The 20726-nt window shown below is 39.8% G+C and overlaps 1 protein-coding gene across 3 annotated transcripts in view; it reads right to left on the reverse strand.

The window, feature by feature from the left end:
* Positions 1-20726, reverse strand: part of RPRD1B (regulation of nuclear pre-mRNA domain containing 1B) — a 51411-nt gene that overhangs the window by 19397 nt on the left and 11288 nt on the right. For all 3 annotated transcript variants that reach the window (XM_081149804.1, XM_081149802.1, XM_081149803.1), the window contains 4 exons: positions 17276-17409; positions 9865-9977; positions 9309-9435; positions 2834-3009 (listed from right to left, as the gene is read on the reverse strand). In XM_081149804.1, the coding sequence (XP_081005930.1) occupies positions 2834-3009; positions 9309-9435; positions 9865-9977; positions 17276-17409 (550 nt within the window). The remainder of the gene's footprint in view (positions 1-2833; positions 3010-9308; positions 9436-9864; positions 9978-17275; positions 17410-20726) is intronic.

Genomic DNA, 20726 nt, shown 5'->3' on the forward strand with positions numbered 1-20726 from the left:
TGCACCTGCTGTGGGAAACCGTTTGGTGGTTCCTCAAAAAAATTGAAGACAGAATTACCGTATGACTCTAATTCCATTCCTAGGCATACATATACCTAAGAGAAATAAAAACTTGTACACAGTGTTTACAGCAGTATTATTCACAATGGCCAAAAGAGAGAAACAATCCACATATACAACAGATGAATGGACAAACTGTTGCATATTCAAACAATGAACAATTTAACCATAAAAAAGAATGAGGTATTGATAAATGCTTAAATGTGGACGAACCTCAAAATCATTATGATAAGTGAAAGAAACCAAATGCAACTTTATGAGGTATCCAGAATAGGCAAATCCATACACAGTAAGCAGACTGGTGGCTGCCAGGGGCTAGGAGAAGGCAGGGCACAAGGTGTGACTGGTTAATGGGTTTGGAGTTTTCTTTTGGTATAATAAAATGTGAAATGTTTTGGACTATAAAATGGTTACTTTTAATGTTCTGTGTATTTCTCAATTAAAAAATATCTGCAGAAAAACCACTTTTCAAACTTAAAACCCTCTTCTACACAGAAAAAGATTATATCAAGTGCTGAATTCCACTCACAAAACAAATATTTATAAACTTTTATAAAGAAAAAATGAGTTAAGAAATTAGAACTTTGGGAAGAAAATAGGCTCTTAAATAATTACATTCCCAAAGTTCTAAGAATTCCATGTATTTATACACTGAAGGCAATGAAGCGATGAAAATGTAAGATTTCATTAGCATTCTGATGTGGCAGTTTTAAAAACAAGAATGGGCAGTATTAAAAATGAATGTTGAAAAAAGATAGATGTGCTTTATGTGCTGTCCTCATCAATAAGAGTCTTTTGGAAGATTTGGAAGAATTCATAGTAATAATGTATCTTTCAAGTGGCACATATTAGCAAGTTTTACCACCACCATGAGGAGATAATGAAATAGGATCAGTCTATTATGGGATGTGAGAGAAAAATCTTAGAATCTAGAGAGCAGACTGTTCACATTTTTAGCAAGCATAAGGAAAGAACTGAAACCTCTCTCAACATCTTATGTTGTATCTAGTCATTTGCTTTTTTTAAATGCAGGAAATTTAGCTCCATTTTTACAAAAATTGATTTTGCTCAAATGGCTGAGAGACATGGTTTGGGATAGAAATCTTTAGTTCAGAATCTGTACTTTCCAGTGGTGGGTCCTTCCTGCTCTGATTCTTAAGAAATGGAATTCCAATGCCTAGATAAGTAGTGAAATTTGGGCTGGAAAGCTACAGAACTGACCCCAATCTCTGATCGTCCCTCTGCCTTAATGACCCCTCATGGCATCTAGCAAACCAGAATAATCCCCCCATATAAGGAGAAAAGTGCAACTGTGAGGAAGGGAAATGAACAAAGAGTTAATCCACTCTACCAACCCAATATCTTTCTCAAAGACTGTCCTCTATGGTTGCATGACACCCAACAACAGCTGCTCACGATAATCAATGTCTGACAGATCAGAGAAAGCCCTTAATGTGCCGCCGCCAAGGGGGCAGTTCAACAGATGGCATGGTGACTTACAACCAGAATCATTAATTACACTCTCTTATTAGTCCCAGGGCACAATGCTGAAAATGCTTTCTCAGTGAAAGACGAGCATTTCAGATAAATGACCGTCTGGTACTGCCTGCGAAGCTCCCTTTAGGATTTTTGGTGAGCGTCAATTTCTAAATCTAAGCCGTACTATTTTTGCAGCTGTTTCCCATCTCCCACTTTCAAGCTGGCTAGGAATATGAAGTTCCCAATACCCACTACCCATCATCACTCCCATAATCACTGCAGGTAAGGATAGGATGAAAAGTGTCCATCATTCAATTCCCCCCTCAAGTCAGATGACTGTGTTCAAAGGCAAACATAATCTCAGCCACAGGACTAGCACAATTTTCCCTCCCTAGGTACCAGAGAACAGTGTTTCCTGAGTCAGGGTGGGCTTATCCCCTCTCTCCCTCATCTACTCTGGTATTTCTTGTAATATGTGATTGATTCTCCAACTCAAAACTGTCCCCTTGTCCCAAACCACTGGCTGCAACTCTTCTTCATGTCTCTTTTTAAAAAAGAGATGCAGACACTACTGAAAAGGAAGCCTAGTAGCCTGGGGCAAGCAAAAGTTCCCAAAGGCCCACACTGGAGGCTGTTATCCCAAGGGACTAAGCACGATGTTGAACCACCATGTACTTAATTAAGAAGCCAAATAAATGCATGGTGAGGAACTAGTTCTTAAGCCCCTTCCCAAAGGTATTCAGACTAATGTCAACTCAGGGTAAAAATTAGTTCCTTCTCAATAGTTTCAGAACTGGGCTCCATAAACATGACAGAAATTTTAGAATTGACTGCAGACAGGGCTTGGAGGCAGACTACTTATTGGTTTTAGCATGATTCAAGTGAGAAATAAATCTCAATATAATCCAAAAGAAAGAAAAATTTTAAGCATTTCCTAAACACCACCAAATAAAGTCTTTGATTTTGCTGACTCCTGTTCTTTTTGTTCCTCAATTTACGATTTTTTAAAAACTTGAGTTCAAACTAAAACAACATTAAGATCCTAAACACTGTGATTTAAGAGTTCATTGTGTGTTTCCTGCATTCCAATTTGTTCTTTCTTGGATATATAAAAATGTGACTTCAATTTTCAATTAGGTTCAAATAACTGCAGTATCTGAATGTTTTCATCTCATGCAGTTTTAGAAGATAAAAAGAAAAACAAAGTGCTAATGAAGGCATAATAAAAACCTCCTAAAGTGGTGTACAGGAAAGGAAACTTGGGAAGTCTAGGTCTGCCTTGCAATGTACTCACTTCTAGTTTTTTCTCCTTTTCTGACAAAACATCTTTCTGGTTCTGGGTGTACTCCACCAACATCCGAGCCAGTTGGCGCCGGTCTTCCAGTTCTGCCGCCAGGCGCCCGTTATATTCTGCTAGTAACAGACATGCTTCATCTACTGTTTTTGAAAGACGTTCAGCTGCCTCTTTGTCTAAGTACAAATAAGACCAAAAAATAGAGACAATATACAAATCACATAGGAACCATTGCAAACATTTCTGGGGGAGGTTGACAGTTTTTCTCTAAAAGTAGAGAGTCCAGAATAAGCCAGAACCTGCGGATAAAAAATGGACTGGCCAATGGAGAGATCCAAAGGTACTCACTCCTGTCAACAAGACAGGACATTTCTGAATTACTTGGCGTGAGGCAACTGTACAAGGAGGGGAATCTGGCAAACATTTCTAGGTGTCTATTCCTGCAAAAGCTCTACAAATAAACAGAAAAATATTTAATGTCATACATGAAATAATTTTTCCATGCCTCTGAGAATTTAAAAGGACTTTCAGTCCTATTATTTTGTTAAGTATTCTTTGAACAATCCTCTGAAATGCAAAATACAAGCACTATAAAGAATACAAAAGCTAGCACTCCTTAGATGTGGAAACTGTAAGAAAAACACACACGACGTAACAGGTTTGATATCAGGTTAGCTAAGGAGTTGGGGCTCAAAACCAGGTCTCTAAAATAGACCTATAGGATTCTACCTCTTAAACTATGCAAACTTTGAAATGGTATGAGTTCTCTTGCGTTCAGCAAAATATCAGGTCTGATAAAACAGAGGCTTTTAAGTGCTTTTGAACATGACCCACAGTAAGAAATATACTTTATATAAACACATAAAAATAAAAGAAACAAAAGTTTCATAAAACAGTACTTATTCTTACTATGTGTGAAGTGTTCTATCTTCTATTCCATTAAAAAAAAAAATGCTAGTCATTACCTACCAGACTGATTCATTTCTAATTAGTGGGTTGCAACTCATTGTTTGGGGAAACTGTGATGAAGTATCAAAGCGTAAGAAAGGGTGTTCTTAGAAGTGGTGAAAGAGGTCCAACACCAGGAAATGAGAGGGAGACAAAGGGACGATTTATATTTAAAAGAGCAAATATAATTATTACAAATGGGTAGTGATAACATGAGATCTTTAAATATGTATAGCTCATTTTTTAAAAAAGGCCTTTAAAGATCGAAACAGTAGATGGGTGTTTGACACAAAGAGCACCAGGGACTCCAGTAGTTCTATGAGACTAAAGTGAGTTGTACAGTGATACAGATATGTCGTACTATCACAAGTTGTCAGAGGTGAGACCTCAGCACTCTCGTAGGTAATTGGGAATTAAGAATTCACAGCACCGTTTCTCTGGCAACTGTTTGGCTTTTAGGTGCAGCCTTCCTTTCTTTTGGTTAATCCTCACCCAAGAATATTTTTTCCACTGACTTACAGAGGGAGGGAAGGAGAGAGAAACATCGATGTGAGAGAGACACACTGACTGGTTGTCTCCTGCACGCACCCCGACCGGGGCTGGGGATTGAACCTGCAACCCAGGTACATGCCCCTTGACCAGGAATCAAACCCACGACCCTTCAGTGCGCAGGCCGACATTCTAACCACTGAGTCAAACCGGCCAGGGTGTAGGTGCCTTCTTAATATAAATATTGGGAGATGAAGAGTTGAGGGACTCTGAATTAAGTCTGATGCCCATGATCAGGCACTTCTATTCCCTTCAGGGATAGGGAAACAAAAAGATGGTCTTGATGAAGGAGGAGTGAGCCAGAAGGAACACAAAGAAGCAATCTCAGTCACAGAGGGTAAAGAGGACAGTGAAACTTATTCTTCTATAGTGGCTGTCCAGTCTGAGAATAAGTTGCTGGGGTGGTTAGGCTTTGTTTAACTATATGAAAATTTTCAATTCATTAAGGTTTAATTCATTAAGATATTTAAGTACTCATGGCAAAAAGTGACAACACAAACACAAATATTTAAGATTTTTAAAATATCAATTCTCATTCTCTAAGAACTTGTACAAGGAAGATAATTCATTCACACAAATAATTACAACCCAGAAAAATAACTTGTAAAGTTTTATAAGCTATAGAAAAAATGCAATAAAAAAGTAGCAGCAAGATGCTTACTTCAGAAAACTTACCTGTGGCGGTCCTCAGGTGCTCCGCCCTCCCTGTTTCATGGATGAACCGCTGTGTGCCTTTTAGCCAGCCATCCACTTGTACACAAGCATCCCATTACCTCTTGTTTTCCAAGATTGTTTCTGCAAATGTCCTCCATTTCCCCATGTCTGATTTCTTTTCCTCTCCTGAAGCACCACCAGCAGCACACAAACACAATGCTCTACCTTCAGACCACAGGTCACTCTCCAATTACTGCCCATTTCCCTGCTCTCTTTACAGCACTCCTGGTACCCACCCTCTCTCCTCCCACGGTCACTAAGCCCACTCCAATTAGACTTTTACACCTGTCAGTCCTCTGCTCAAAACCTTCCAATTAGCTTAGCAAATATCTGGACTTCTATTGAGTGCCCCGCACTGTTCTAGGCTATCAGTCAGCAGGGAACACAAAGGACAAAACCTCTCTGCCCCCAAGTTTACATTCTCAGGTAGAAAGAGAAACTACACACTATATTTTCCTTATTTATCAGCTGAAAATAAGAACTCTGGGGAAAAATTAGGCAGGAGAGGAAGAACAAAGCATTGGAAGGGAGAACTGTAGCTGTGGTTGGGGTAGGCTTCACTGAGATGATATGTAAACCATGGCCTGAAGGAAGTTAGAGAACTACCTGGGGAAGAACACAGGACTCTTTGCGGAAGACCATTATAAACAGAAGGAACAGCAGGAACAAAAGCCCTAGGAGGGGAGAGTGACTGGCAAGAAGCCCATGTGACTGAAGCAGCAAGCGAGGGGAAAGTAGTGCAAGTCTATGTGGTAATGGGCCAAACTATGGATGCCACTGAATGTCTGATTTTTATTCTAGGGGATTGGGGGAGCAGAGGGAGACATGATCCAACTTCCATTTAACAGATCACTCTGATTACTGTACTGAGAAAAGAATGATGGTGGGGGCAAGGAGGAAACAAGAAGACCAGGTAGGCGGTGACTGCTACTCCAAATGAAGGCGGCAGTGCCTCCCACCAGGTGGCGGCAGCGGAGGTGGTGGCAAGGTGTCAGATGCTGGTTTTGGTCCCAATCAACAGAAATAATGGGGGGGCCATTTACTAAGATGGAGAAGATCATGAGAGAAATAGGTTTTGGAGGGGAGATCAGAAGTTTGGTTTGGGCAAGTTAAGTTTGAAATGTCTATCAAGATAGCCAACTAGTAACACTGCATAGGAGGTTGGATGTATGGGCCTTAGTCAAGAGAGAGGTTAACACTAGAGATATCAAGTAGGGATCCTTAGCAAAAAACAAAACAAACACCTGTTATTTAATCAAACTGGATGAGCTCAACTGTCAGTGAGCCTGCTAGAGAAGAGGGCTAAGGACTCAACACTGAGGTCAAGGAGAAGTGAAGAAACCAGCAAAGGGAACGCAAAGCGCAGAGCCAGAGAGAGGAGAAAACTAAAATACAGGTCCTAGTTTGCTGCTGTGGCAAATTACCACAAACTTAGTGGCTTAAAGCAACACAAACATGTTATCTTAACATTTATTATTGGGGCCCCTTCCTCCATCTTCAAAGTGCATCACCCTGGCTTCTGCTGCCATAATTGTATCTCCTTCTTTGGCTCTTGCCCTCCTACCTCCCTCTTATAAGGACCATGTGATTACACTGGGTCCACCCAAATAGTTCAGGACAATGTCCCCATCTCAAGATCCTTAACATAATCACACCCACAAAGTCCCTCCTGCCAGGTAAAGTGATATATCTGCAGGTTCTAGGGATTAGGATACAGACATTTTGAGGGGATCATTATTCTGTCTACCACAGGAAGTGAGAAAATATTTTCAGGAAAAAGAAAAATGACCAACTGGGCCGAATGTTACTGAAGGCAAGTTAAGATGACCTCAAGTTAAGACTGGGCAAAATATTCACCATGGAATTTAGCAACGGAGAGATAGGTCATCAGCAACACTGGTAAGAGCGGTTTCAGTAAAGTAGAATCAAAAGAGAATGAGAGGAGGAAAAATGCAGCCAGATGAACACAGGCAATCTATTTAAGATATTCTGCTAGGGGAACATACGGGTCAAGAAAATTTTTTTCCCACATGGGAAAAAAACATGTTTTTATGCTATGAAGAATGATCCAGTAGAAGAAAAAAATTGGAAGATGCAAGAGAAAAGGAGAGATCTGTTGGAGCAATGTCTTTGAGTAGGTGAGAAGGAACAGGTCTAAGGAACAAGTAGAGGAGCTGGTTTAGAAAAGAGCATGCCGTCCACACAGGCAGCCAGCCAGTGTGTGTTGTTTTCCTCAGCCACATTCAGCTGCGCAGATCCAGGATAGAGATAGATGAAAAGCTGGATCTAAGCACGGTGGCCTCCAGGGGTGGGGAATGGGATGATGAGTTGTTATTTATTTAGTGAGTACAGTGTTTCAGTTTTGCAAGATAAAAAGAGTTCTGGTAATTGGTTGCACAACAATTGAAATGTACTTAATACTTCTGAACTGTACTCTTAAGATTATAAAAACGCTAAGCTAAGTAAAGAAGAAAATGAGGACATAAGGGGAGTGAAGGTTGGGAATCCGGTAAGGTTTCACTGTCAGGGCTGGGGAAGCAGGGAGAGTAAGCTGAAATGACTCTTGTATGATTTTTTTTTTTGTAGAAAAGCAAGCAAGAATTTATTGACCACAGTAAAAACAGACTTAGGAGAGTGAAGGAAGAAAGGGCATAGAAGAAGAGATAGGAGAGCCTGGGCTGGGCTGCCTTGGCTCACAGGGAAGTCGGAGAAAAGGGGGCCTTGGAAACAGGTTCAGGGGGTTAGCCCAGGACCAGCTGCGCTGCCCATTGCTCCCCTGGTTGCATGTTTCATGGGGTCCCTTAGAGGTTAGGGGATACCTGTCAGTGGGAGAAGGAGAGTGGGAAGGAGGGGCTGGGGGAATAGTACAAGCCTGCTCTCTGGAGGGAGAGTATCTACTCTTGTATGATTTTGAAGGCCTCTGTGTTGTGTTCTCCAGCTAAGTAAACTCCTGCCTAAAGGTCTCTCCATGTACTGTTCCCTCTGCCTGGGAGCATGTCTTCCCCTCAGATAACCTCATGGCCTGCTTCCTCATTTGGGGGGCTTCTGATCAAAGATCATCTCACCAGAAAAGCCTTCCCTGACCAACTTTAAAATAGTACATCCTTCAATTATCTCCACCATCGCACCCCTGCTTTATTTTTCTTTTTGGCACTTAAGCCATGAGGAGATATGGGTAGGAAACCAAGAGCATCTGCTACACAGTATGCTTCAAATATTTGTTGAATGAAGGAAATATTTCATGAGCAACCTCGATTTCCTTTAAATGGATATGAAGGAAGTTAATGAAGCAGCCAAGTCAAGGGACTGAAAGGGAAAAAACAGTGGCCATCAGAAAAGAGTGGAATGAAAGGTTTGAGCTTTCGTCATCGGAAAAAAATAGGCTTTGCAGCCTAGGTTGAAAACCCAAGAGCCACTACTCATGCAAGACCCCTAACATCTCAAAGCCTCAATTTCCTCCTATGTAATACAGGGACTTACATTCAGTTGTCTCCAAAGATTAACTAGCACGAAGAGTAGAAGTGTGTGGCACAGAGCTTCATTCCTTCCTCTCAATTTCCCATGCATAAAGCAAGGATAATGTCAACTGCCCCTCCCTGTTTAAACTGGGAGTGATCATCAATAGGGCAAACTGACACAACCACACACACCTAGAGTTCTTGGCACTGAAGACACTATCATCTATGCAGGGGTGGGGAACGTCTAGCCCATAGGTCGTATAAGGCCCGCGAAATCATTTGGTCTGGCCCATTTGGTGAGTTAATTAAATGACCAAATATAGCAGGCTAATTTTTAAGCTGATAATTTTGTATGGCCCATGAGTGATGTTATAAATATCCAAATGGCCCTTCGCACAAAAACGGTTCCTCACCCCTGATCTATGGGGTGTGTCAATGTGCAATGTATAAATTACACAGCACTGAATTATAATTTTTTTTTTTAGTAAGAGGGTCATGAGTTCAATGCCTTCCCCCCTCTGTCCCCAGCCCATACAATTTGCACTACGTTTTCAACAGACCTTAGAGTGCCACAAGTTGTGGCACACCAGCATTTCTGCAGTAATTCCTAGAATCTCTAGTCAAGCTTGGACTATTCCAGCAGCTTCACTGTTTAGCATGGAGCTATGTGTCCAAATCCCATGATGGCAGAGCACCAAATACTAAATGGAGAGTCTACAAGTGCAGACCTAAGTATGCCATAGGGTTTGATGAATTAGAGATATGTCCCTCTTCCCTCATCTTTTACCCAAATTCTACCTTCTCACCTGTTATTTTTTCCAATAGAGAAACATCTTGCACTTCCTGGGGCAAAGAAGCAATTTTCTGTCGGACAGTAGCATCCCCTGATGCGGCATTTTCCAGGTCCTGCAAGGCTTTGATTAGTTCCTCAGTCTATACAATAAAACACAACACTATCTGTTAACACATGGGGTTTAAAAAAATTAGTTGGAGTTAAATGAGGTGGAGGCAAATTCTAAAAAAGATCATTCCTGACATTTAAAAGCCCATTGCAGACCATGAATAAAATTCTACATCCTGTCACAAAAATCTATTTTTAAAGAATATTTTCAATTTCTAGGAGTGAAAAAATGCCAAGTCCAAGTACACTATAAAACATAAATCCATGCCGAAGTCCTGGCCTGCAAAGTCAAGCCTGCTGTCTGGCAAGCTTCGCTAGGTGGATCTTGCACCCAGTGCCCTGAGAGCTACCCTCTGCGGATTCCACAGTGCTGGTCGCCTGCGCCACCTTGTGGTCATAATCTCCAACTAGAGGTCACTTCACCACGCTACTGTGCCCTATCCTCTGGGGGCAGGACATACCAAGAGGGGTCCTGCAGAAGGATCTTGTGGGGAGTAGCTTCCAGGGTAGTCGTCGTCCTCCTCCTCTTGTATCTGCTGAAAAGTTCGCTTCAGAGATTTCTTCTCCTCTGTTGCTACAGGGAACAAAAAAGTGACAAATTTGAGTCACCAAAGCCTGCAAAGGTAAGAGTCAAATGTTATGTACAATGGTCACATGCAAAAAAGAGCAGGAGGGGTCATTTCCAGAGATAGTGTAACATTAACCTTTATTTTAAATTGGTAGTTCTACATTACTGAAAAGAGTCAAAATGGCCTTTGTCATCTCAGATTCACTCACTGGAAAAATTACTACTCAAAACAAGCATTGAAAATCATGTGAAACTTACCAACTCATCTTAAAAAACAGTTAACAGAAGAAGTAAAATGGTAAGAAATCCATCAAACAATGTAATGAAGTAAGCCGATGTGTGCAAGGGTTTATAGAGAATATACTGCGTATAAATAAGATTCATTATGCTTTCTAGGATAAGTTCAGAAAATAAATAGTAGAGAGAAACCCATCAATGAAATTGTGTCAAAAATTCTAAATACAAATATCCTTTAAACTATCCCTTTAAAAACAAAACAATCTTACCTTAAAATTAAAAATAACCATTAATGAAAAATATGATAGATATCACTAGGAGAAATTACTTCAGTTTCCATTTTAAAATTAACCACTTTTGAAACTAACAGGTTACATTTTTAATTATCTGTACTGTGTGCTTTTATCTTGTTATGATAGATGTGTTAATTCCAAGATCATCCATTTTGCATCAAATTGTACAATACAAAATATATGCCAAACAACTGTGGAACATAAATCTAAGTAATAAATTTAGGTTCAGATACCTAACATGGGCCAGGCATTGCCATAGTTTTTTTACATTTAATCTTTCCAACAATTCTAAGATGTAATATTTCCATTTTACAGGTGAGAAAATGAAGACTCAGGGAGGTTAAATAACACATTTAAAGGTCTGACTAAAAAATCTGTGCTGTTTTCAAGGCAGTCACATTGACTTAGCACCACACAATTATCTTCTCATCTGTTAAATGAGGGGTCACAATGCACCTACCTCAGAACTCTGGATGTTATCAACAGAACATATTCTTGCTTAATTGAACATTTTCTTCTACAACCAAGGACATAGTTCCTGTTTTCTACCTTACACATTAACTGGACAAGCTATGTTTGATATGAAAGCCAAGTCAGTATCATGAATTTTATTTTTTCTTAATGTGTGTGTTTGTTCTACTAAAATAAGAAACAACTTTTGCAATTCAGGCAGTCCTCACTTTGTACAATTCTAGTATGCACAGATTTGTTACCATGATTTAGTTAAACACCACAAGTTCCTCAACAACATGGTCCAAATTTCATTTACCATGGCACATTAACTATGAGTAATTGCATAAAGAGCAAGCTTTGTGACTAACTTCAGTCCACAAATCACTATGCAAATAACGGAAGTGCATCATGATCAGTGACCATATCATTTCTTCAAGGTCAGTGACTGGTCAAAGATGAAAGAGCAGCAAAGAAATTAAAACTAAAACTAATGCTGGAAGTGCAATCTGAAAGGACCGTCAATGGAGCTGTAGCAGAAATGGCTGGCTGTGGGAATGCTGGCACTGCCGCAGGCTTCTAGAGACTCTAGATTCAAAGCCAGAGGAACTTAGTGAAGGCCAACTAATCAACACAAATGAAGAAAGTGGCTGTGATGAAAACGACAGCGTCCGGGGGAGTGCAGCTGGCAAAGAGCTGTATAGCAAAGGAACTCTCCAAGCTATTTTCATGACACTGAAAATAAAGAATAAAATGTTGGAAGCTGATCCAAAGTTAGAAAGCAGTATGACAATTCATTAAGACAGAAAAGATGCTTGTTCTGGATCACAAACTGTACAAGCAAGTTCTGCTAAAATCACTTTTGATAAGTTTGTTACAAAGAAATAAACACTTCAATTCTCAATGTTTCTAATTTTTTGTTACAGCACCCTAATATTAGTTTTACTATCTTTGTTTATATATACAATTGTAATCAACAGGGAGATTTTAATTCTTTAACAGAAAAAATCTTAAAAGTTGCAGAACAATCATAACTTCCTCTATTGATTATTAAAATCCCTTGGTATGGTGGTTTCAGCTTCCATGGTCACTTTTACAGTCCTTGACTACTATGCGATGCAAGGGCTGCTGTATTTTTAAAACAGAAGTCTATTAGGATATACTTTGCATATGAAATATCTAGGGGCAATCTGCACACAGTAGCTGCCTAATGAATGTGTAGTATGTGGTATGACCCATATAGGCATTTAGCCACTAAGAATTTCAGCATAAGAACAAAAAAAACAAATTTGTATTATTTTGTTCACTTCCAAACACCTAGAAGAACGCTCAATAAATTGTTAAATATACTAAATAAAGTAGAAAAAATTTTAAAACTTGAATCCTTCAGTTTTCAAACTCTCATACAAAAATGTTTATATATAAAAACCACACATCACTGAATACCTCAAGATACTCAGAATCACTGACTGGGCACTGGCAGGCCTTAGATAAACTCCTGTCTCTGCTTTCCCCACCTTATTTCTCATGAGTATCAAGGCCCACAGGCTGTGGTTTGTCCAAAGTTTAAGAACTCATCGGTCTGGGTCCTACAGCCAGTCATCTGTCTCCTAATTTGGAGTTTCTTTTTTTTATTTTATTAAATTATTTTTTAATCCTCACCTGAGGACATGCTGTGTGAGAGAGAGAAAGTGAGAGAGAGGGAGAGAGAGAGGGAGGGAGGGAGGGGAGAAACATCGATCAGTTGTCTTCCGCACCTGCCCCAACCAGTTATCAAACCGGCGACCCAGGTATGTGCCCTGACTGGGAATCAAACCAGCAACCTTTTGGTGCACAACCAACTGAGCCACTCTAGCTGGGCTGGAGTTCCTTTTACCACTTCATGCTGCCACTGACTCGCAGAGTGACACAGACTGAAATGAAATTGACGCAAATAATTTTAGGGGCATTTCTGACCTTTGCCATTCTGATGAAAGAGGAAGCAATAATAGGAGATAACCATTATTATCCTCTTTTTCCAGTTCTCACCAATCTCCACTTGGAGGACCTACTGGAAATGAATTACTCATCATTTCCCCCATAGGGATCATCTTTTCCGAGCTACTTTTCATTATGAACACTTCTACTGGCCTCACCTTCCAAGTACGATACCTTGGAACCACCAGAATATTCTCCCAAAGTCCCAACTTCTAGCAGATTCCACAGCTCTGAGGGGTCTCCTACATATCTCCTCTCTGCTCCTTCCCATAGCCCCTTACCATGCCTTGTCCAGACCAATATCCCAACTGGTCTCCCTGCCTCTAGCAGCTCCCTTTCCAACTTAGACTACACTTTTATTAAATTAACGTTCCTAAAGCTGAGCTCTCACCCCATTGTGCCTTTATTAAAAAACGTGGAATGTCTGGCCACTTAAGTGCAAAGCCTACTTACACATGGTAATGGTAATACCATCTTGAGTACTCCCTCTCTCTTTCAGGCATCATCTCCCTCTAACTCCCACAGTATGTGGCCATTGTTACTTTGCATGGTCACAGGCAGACACTGACCTTACCTCTGACAGAAACATTCCTTTACATCCCTATAACACCTAGGAAAGCGTCAACAGGCCTGAGCTTGAAACCCCTTGAAGGAGAGGAAGCACAGAGCTTGGAAAACGCTAGTGCTGCACCAGAAATGACTATCATTGCATTCCTTTACACAAATAGGACAGCCTGCTCTGGTGACTACCCTGACTCATCTGTACAAAGTTAGCAGTCATGACGCCCAGTATTCTCAATCTAATCACACAGCCATTAGAAATAACCTAGGAAATCTGTCAGTCCCCTTCCTGCATCTAAATTTAAGAAAAGGCACCCTTCCACTATCAATCTGGCTTCTGACCACAGTATTTATACTCTTTTTACTCACTCAAACACTGTTACAGGCAGGGCAAACACTACAAGTGACCGAAATCTTCTGCCTTCATTCTGCACATCTTCTCTTCTATCTTCCAACCTGTCCCTGTGTCTCCAGGGGAACTTGTACTCACCTAACTTTCAAGTAATCCTGGTTACCTAAGTGTTTATGGTATGCCTCTTAGAGACCTGAATTTTGGTAGAATTTCAGACATTATGACAGACTATGAAACTAATTTTAAGGCAAAAAGTTAGTCTGAAGGTTCTCAAGTCACATTACAAAATGTAGTCATCTGCCTATAAAGCTGGATCTTCTAAAGAATGCACTTGAAATTTTCTGGGGAAAAGGAAACAAAAACCCATAAATTTTGTATTTCTTTTATAATGAGAAAATAATCAGGAAATATTGTTTGCAACAGCTTCCTCATTCTTTGTTCCCTCCCTGCAAAATAAAGAAAAAATTTAAAAAGCACATTAAACTTTGCTCACAGAAAGAAAGAAAAAAACTGCAACAAACAAAGGGCTGACACTTGAGGCATAGCCCTGAAAGCACTTTATCCAGATCACCTCACTGAACTGAGTGGCCAGGGCCAGACTTGAACCCAGGGAAGTGCAACCTAGAGCTTGTGCTCTTAACCACTATGCTTTCTAGTCTTGCACAAAATCTGAGAAACTAAAAATACTAGTAAGTCTCCTTCTACTTTTGCTAGAGTTCGTATTTAGGAACTCAGGATATTAAATATTAGAATGGGGGGTACAAATAAAAGTCACATCATCGCTTAACATCTTACCTACATTATCTCAAGTAATACTCACAAACACCCTATAAAGTATTACTATCTACAGCCATAAAGTACACTGAAGAACCTGAGGCCCAGATAGGTCAGATGTGTTCAAGGTTAAAAGTTTGGAAATGACAAAGTTGGGATTCATACTCTGGAAGTCTGATGTCAAAACCCTGCTCTGAATAGCTAACGTAACCACACTAAGACCCAGGAAAGTTGGGTGACTGCTCATGAATTCTTACCCTAATTCAAATCTGCTATGCTTTCAGAAAAAAGTATGATATAAAAAGCACAGGCTTTAAAGTCAAATAGATCTGGATTTGAATTCTCCATTATCAATTATATGTATTTGGACAAAATTACTATACTCTTGTGAGCCTTAGTATCTTCATCTGAAATATGAAAATACCAAATTCATAGAGTAGTGGTAAGGATCTAAAATAAACTAACATGAAAAGCAGTGAGCAGAGAGGCTGATACCTAATATATGCTCAATAAATGCTATTTCCTTTGTATCTGCCTTTCCTTTCTAAATCCCTCTACAACTATACAATATTGTGTGATTCATGTATGACTCAGGTAAGTAATAAAGTTCCATTCAGTCAAGCAAAAGCTTGAGCATTTCCAAAAAGAGAGGCAACCTTAGAAACCCTGGGTCTTGCACCTGGGGAGACGGGTATATAATTCAAGAACGCTCTAGTTCTAAAACAAAATTCCTAATCTCACGCATTCTCCAATGTTAGAACTGTCAAAGTTACACAGGAAAATTTTTATTTCAAAGATAAATTCTAAAGTTATGAATTAAATCTGAAGTATAAGAAGACTTTAAATTTGGAAATAAACTTCTGGAGAGATCATCAATATTTTGAAAGGATTGTGGTAAAATATTCTGATAACTCGGGTCCAAAGAAGACAGTGAGAAGACAGAGTGGTTGACTGGGACTAATACACATGTTGGACCCTTACGATGTGTGTTTCCGTCTTTATAGAACAGAGGAGAAACTATCTTTAGATCAGCATTATCCTCCACACAGAGGAATACTGCCTCTCTTGTTGTTAATATCAAGATGCTCAAAAGACTGAGAAACCCAATGGAGGTATTTTCAAACCTACCACGGCCACAAATTCCCCAATTTGTCTGACTGCTCCCTAAGTGCAGAACTATTTCTCACTCCTCTCTTTCCTATAGCATAGCTGTTTACTCAAAGCACATGTCTGGCAACTGCTTGTTTAACTGAAATTCAACACTTAGCTTCAAACATTGTATTTCAGAGCTCTCCTACTTGCCCAAAGGTATTTTTAAAAATCAGCACTGTTTACCAATGAATTTGAAGGCAGAGTCAAGAGTGCTGAATAATTTCTCAATGCTGTGCAGAACACCACCACAGGACACAATACAAACATCACCAGATTCCAAGGTAGGAAATATCTTGCTTTTCAGAAGCTACTGTGCAAAGCGGCTCCAAAATTGTTTTTTGGTTTAAATCAATTCCAAGTAAAAGAACAATGACCTGCAGTTTGAAAGCACTTGTATCATTCTTGGAGAGTCTCTAACTTCTAGTTTCACAGGAAAGCTATCCCACTTCAAATGCATATAAACTCAGACCTGGAAGAGATCACAGAAGGTACACAATACGGGTTGCCAAATGAATGCTATTACTATGGTTGTATTCTACAGCAGAGTCATGTAAGAAGTACCAGAGGAACGTGGGGGGAATGGCCACATGTGCGAGACGAACTAGGGAAGGTGTCAGGATGAGTAGCATTCTCGAAGAATGAGTTCACCACACAGTGAAAGGGGCAGAAGGACATCTCAGGCAGAGGTAACAAATGCAAAGGAAGAGGCACCAATAGAGCATCCAGAGGGGAAATTACTGGGTGTGGCCAAAAGAATATGGTATACAAAGAGGAACGGCAGAAGAATCTAGGAAAGCAGACGAGCCAGACTCTCAAGGGCCCTAGAGAACGTATTAGTACGTGGACTTGATCCTCTAGGCACGAGTATGTGTGCAGGCCACTCCATGTCAGCTAAAATTAAACCGCAACTAACTAGAAGCCAAAGAACCAAATAACATTTGTCTTTACTTCTCTTTAAAGAAAATAACATAAGCTCTCAAGGACTTGGTAAAACTCGCATACATGTATACACTTCCCAAGAATATCCCGAGTTCAACAGAGACCAAAGTCAATTTCAGACAGCAAGGTGACAATCATCAGAAGTATGGTCCAAAACAACATTGGTAGTTAATGAAACCAAGTTCTGAAAGGGCTAAAGGACTTATCCACGATCCTACAGTAATTAGGGGAAGAGCTAGGACAGAATCTTAGTCCAGGGTACTTCCTAGTTGCTCACAACTCTAAAAAATGCTGTTGTGTCTTTCCCTGGTACACAGAAAGTCTGAAAGGCAGGAGAGCCAAGGAGAACACAGAGCAAAAGTGAGGGTGTGAGATGATGAATAGCATGAATACTAGAACCAGGCTTGCACGCTGCGAGCACTACATAAATTCTCACCATCGTTTATGATCATCTCTTTGAAGAATCATATAATCGCTGGTGGTTCACAGCAACCCCCACTGCAGCTTTTCATATTTGATTCGAAAGTAGGCAAAGACCAAGAGCTGTAAACATGTGGTGATGTTTCTACCTTTGGGGGGAGGGCTCTTGGAGTCCTCCATAGACAGCTTCAGCTGCTGTATGAACTCGCCGCCATACACACTTCTTTCTTGCCAGATGTTCAGCAATCTTTCTAAAGGTTTTTTACAGCCTTCATCTGCCTCTCTGCCCAGAAAAGATGAAAAGATATATATAAGCTTAAGATTTTTTGTTTTTAATTAGGATAGATGTACTTAAAAAAATAATCAACAACTGACTAAATGATTTACACATTTAAAACAGAAGGAAAAGTAAGGTATATATTGTAATAAGTGGATACCCAAAACTTGACCAGGAAACTATATTCTTCTTGTGTCGGAGTGAGAGATTAATCTGTGTCTTTTATCCCCTTTGAAAGATGGGGCAAATAGGGCAAAAAGCCAATGGCGGATTTTTACAGACATAATAATCAGACTTGATACCATCAATTGTGACAGCCTGCTTTTCAAGAGGACGTTAACTGAAATCTAGTGCCAGACATTCTGCTGGAAATTAAAGGGGACCAAAAGTTTTAAGGATAGAAAAAAAAAAGATTAAAAAAAAATACAAATGTTTAAAATGGGGAATAAAGTCACTACTACTCATCAGTGTTAACACACCAATACCTCTACATGTACAAATACAATCATATATACATACATGCCAAGACTGATTTCAACTTTAAATTAATTGCTTCATAATTATCTTAATTCTGGGCTAGGTTTGTATTCCATGTTCACACAAAAGTATTGAATAGATAATCTTAGAACACACTGAGCATAATACAGTCCTTAGTAATTTAGACAGTTTTTTCTTGACATATTACACTCTTGAAACAGATAGTTTTTCAATGAGGTAACTGTAACTAGCATTCAGAGTGAACTGGTGGCTTACCTAAAGTGTGAGACAGCAAGTGGAAGAGTGGGGAAAGACTTTCTTTCTTTTAAAAAAAAATAGTTATTGATTTCAGAGAGAGGGAGGGAGGAAGAGGGGGGGGAGAGGGAGAGGGAGAAGCAGAGAGAGAGAGAGAGAGAGAGAGAGAGAGAGAGAGAAACGTCAATGATGAGAAAGTCATTGATTGGCTGCCTCCTGCACGCCCCCAACTGGGGATCGAGCCTGCAACCCGGGCATGTGCCCTGACCAGAATTGAACCTCGATCCCCTGGATCCTAGGTCAATGCTCAACCGCTAAGCCATGCCCAGCCAGGCAAGGCTTTCTGAAAGGGAAACAAATTCCCTCACCTTCCACTTGTAACTATGAATTTTTCTGGACTGTAGAGCTATCTGGACGTCAATGATCTTACACTGAATGACAAGGAGAGATAACCTGACATCTGCATAACTAAGTCAGTATCTTAAATTTAATGGAACTTTAAGAAGAAATCATCCCAAATCAACTGAGATGAGAATTTCCACCCTCAGCCCTGACAGCACTTTTCTCAAATTTATGTCAATACCTAAGGTGAGGTAAGTTTTCAGCCTAATCTGGTCAGACTATATTAGTTATGAATTATTAGTGTCAAATTTAACTGAATTGTGATTAAAGTACTAAATCAGGGTACATACAAATTAATTTGTTGCTGTTGTTAACCCTTTTTCTTTTCGTCTGAGGTGAGGGTAAGAAAAAAATTCCACTAATAGTTTATAAAACAAAGGTATAAACTAATTATTTGATATCTGTGATAAAACACTTTTACTCCATCTTCAAAATATATCTAGAAACAAATTACTTCTTACCTCTTCTTCTGCTATCAACCTGATCCACGCCACTATCATCTCCTAACTGATTATTACAATCCAGCCTCATTACTGGTCTCCCTGCTTCCACCCTTGTCCTCCTACAATCTATTAACAAACTTAAAAAATAGAATTCTAGCTGTTGCGTTAAAGCAGACCTTGTCACTCTTGTTCAAAACTGCCAGAGCTCTTCCCCGTTATCCCTCAGAATAAAAGTGTGAAAGTCCTTATAAAGCCTACAAAGCCCATTAGTTCTCTGGCCTCACTTCCTCCCTCCCCTAAACAGCTACCCTGGCCCTCCTGCCTCAGGGCCTTTGCATTTAAAGTTCACTTTGCCTGGAACCACATTCCCCCAGATGGTGGCATGGCTCATTTGCTCTCCTCTAGGTGTGTATTAGCTCACACAACACATTTACTGTGAGTCCTTCTCTAATGCCCCTATTTAAAATTACACTCCCTTCTCCACATTGCTTATCTTCCGATATGCTATATAGTTTACTTGTTTCACTCTTTCCATTTTAATATAAGGGCAGGGATCTGTCTTCCCCCCCCCCAATGCTATCTACCCTAGAACAAGTACAATAACATTTGTCTAATTGTAATCTTTTAAAAAAATTTTAGCTAGGTTTCAGTAAGCCATACAATTAGTTAATTTAAAGCAATCACCTTACTACATCAAGGTCATTCATGCCAGACATCAACTAAGCACTCACCTGCTCATTCAATAAAGTTTATGAAATACTGTGCTTGGAATACAAAGAATTAGGCCTAGGTCCTGATCTCTAGGGCTTGACCCAGTAGCCTTTCACCTTTCCATACATACCCTACCTGTGACTTCACATTCTAGCAACATTGGACCACACTGATTTTCTACTCAGAACTTGCTCTTTCTTGTGCATGTGCCTTTGCTCATGTTATCTCCCCTCCTTTGAATGGAACCCTCAAAGTAAAACAAGGAGAAGAGGGACAAGTTGTGAGTGATTCAGGTAGCTTAAGTATATAGGGAGTGTACCGAAATAGCAGAGAATCTGGTGGGACAGAGTGGAATTAGAATATAGAGGGCCCTGAATACCATAGTAAGCATGTGGCCTTTATCCTGACGGCAAAGGGAAGTCCCTGATGTGATCAAATGTAGGGTTTAGAAAAACAAAGTCATTACAAATAGTATAACCAAATCATAACTAATCAGAACTTAATTAACTGGTTGGTACTTTTAACATAAAATTGTTCTCTGCAAATTCTCCTTTCACTTAAAACAGAAACCTTAATCATGACAACCAATTATTATCTAAGATTTAGTTAAAAAGGAGGGGGAGGGAGGGGACAGCACCCACCCACCAACCATCCCTGGGGATATTTGGGACTCAATCAAGACTTACAACTGAGCTTCAGCCATGTTACTATACAATGGAAACTGATGCTCAAACCTGCTATAACCTAAGGACATTTTCAATAGGCTTTCACTACTAAAGGCTAAATCCAAAAGGGAGCTCTAGTTTAATAGGTAATTCACCAGGATAGCTTAATTCTTTGAGAACTATATTAAGTCAAGGTTTTGCCAAATAAGTTTAAAAGTTACAGATATAATAGTCAAGAAATCTTTTTACTGATGAAGTTTTGCCATAGCTCCAAAAAAAGGAAGTCACTTTAGCATCTAGAACTGGATACTGCTAAAGCAATAAAGTAGTTTTGTAATAGAAGGAGTTCTCTTTTCACGTTGCACTAACT

Source organism: Miniopterus schreibersii, assembly GCF_964146895.1.
Source record: "Miniopterus schreibersii genome assembly, chromosome: 10".
NCBI classification, from domain to species: Eukaryota; Metazoa; Chordata; class Mammalia; order Chiroptera; family Miniopteridae; genus Miniopterus; species Miniopterus schreibersii.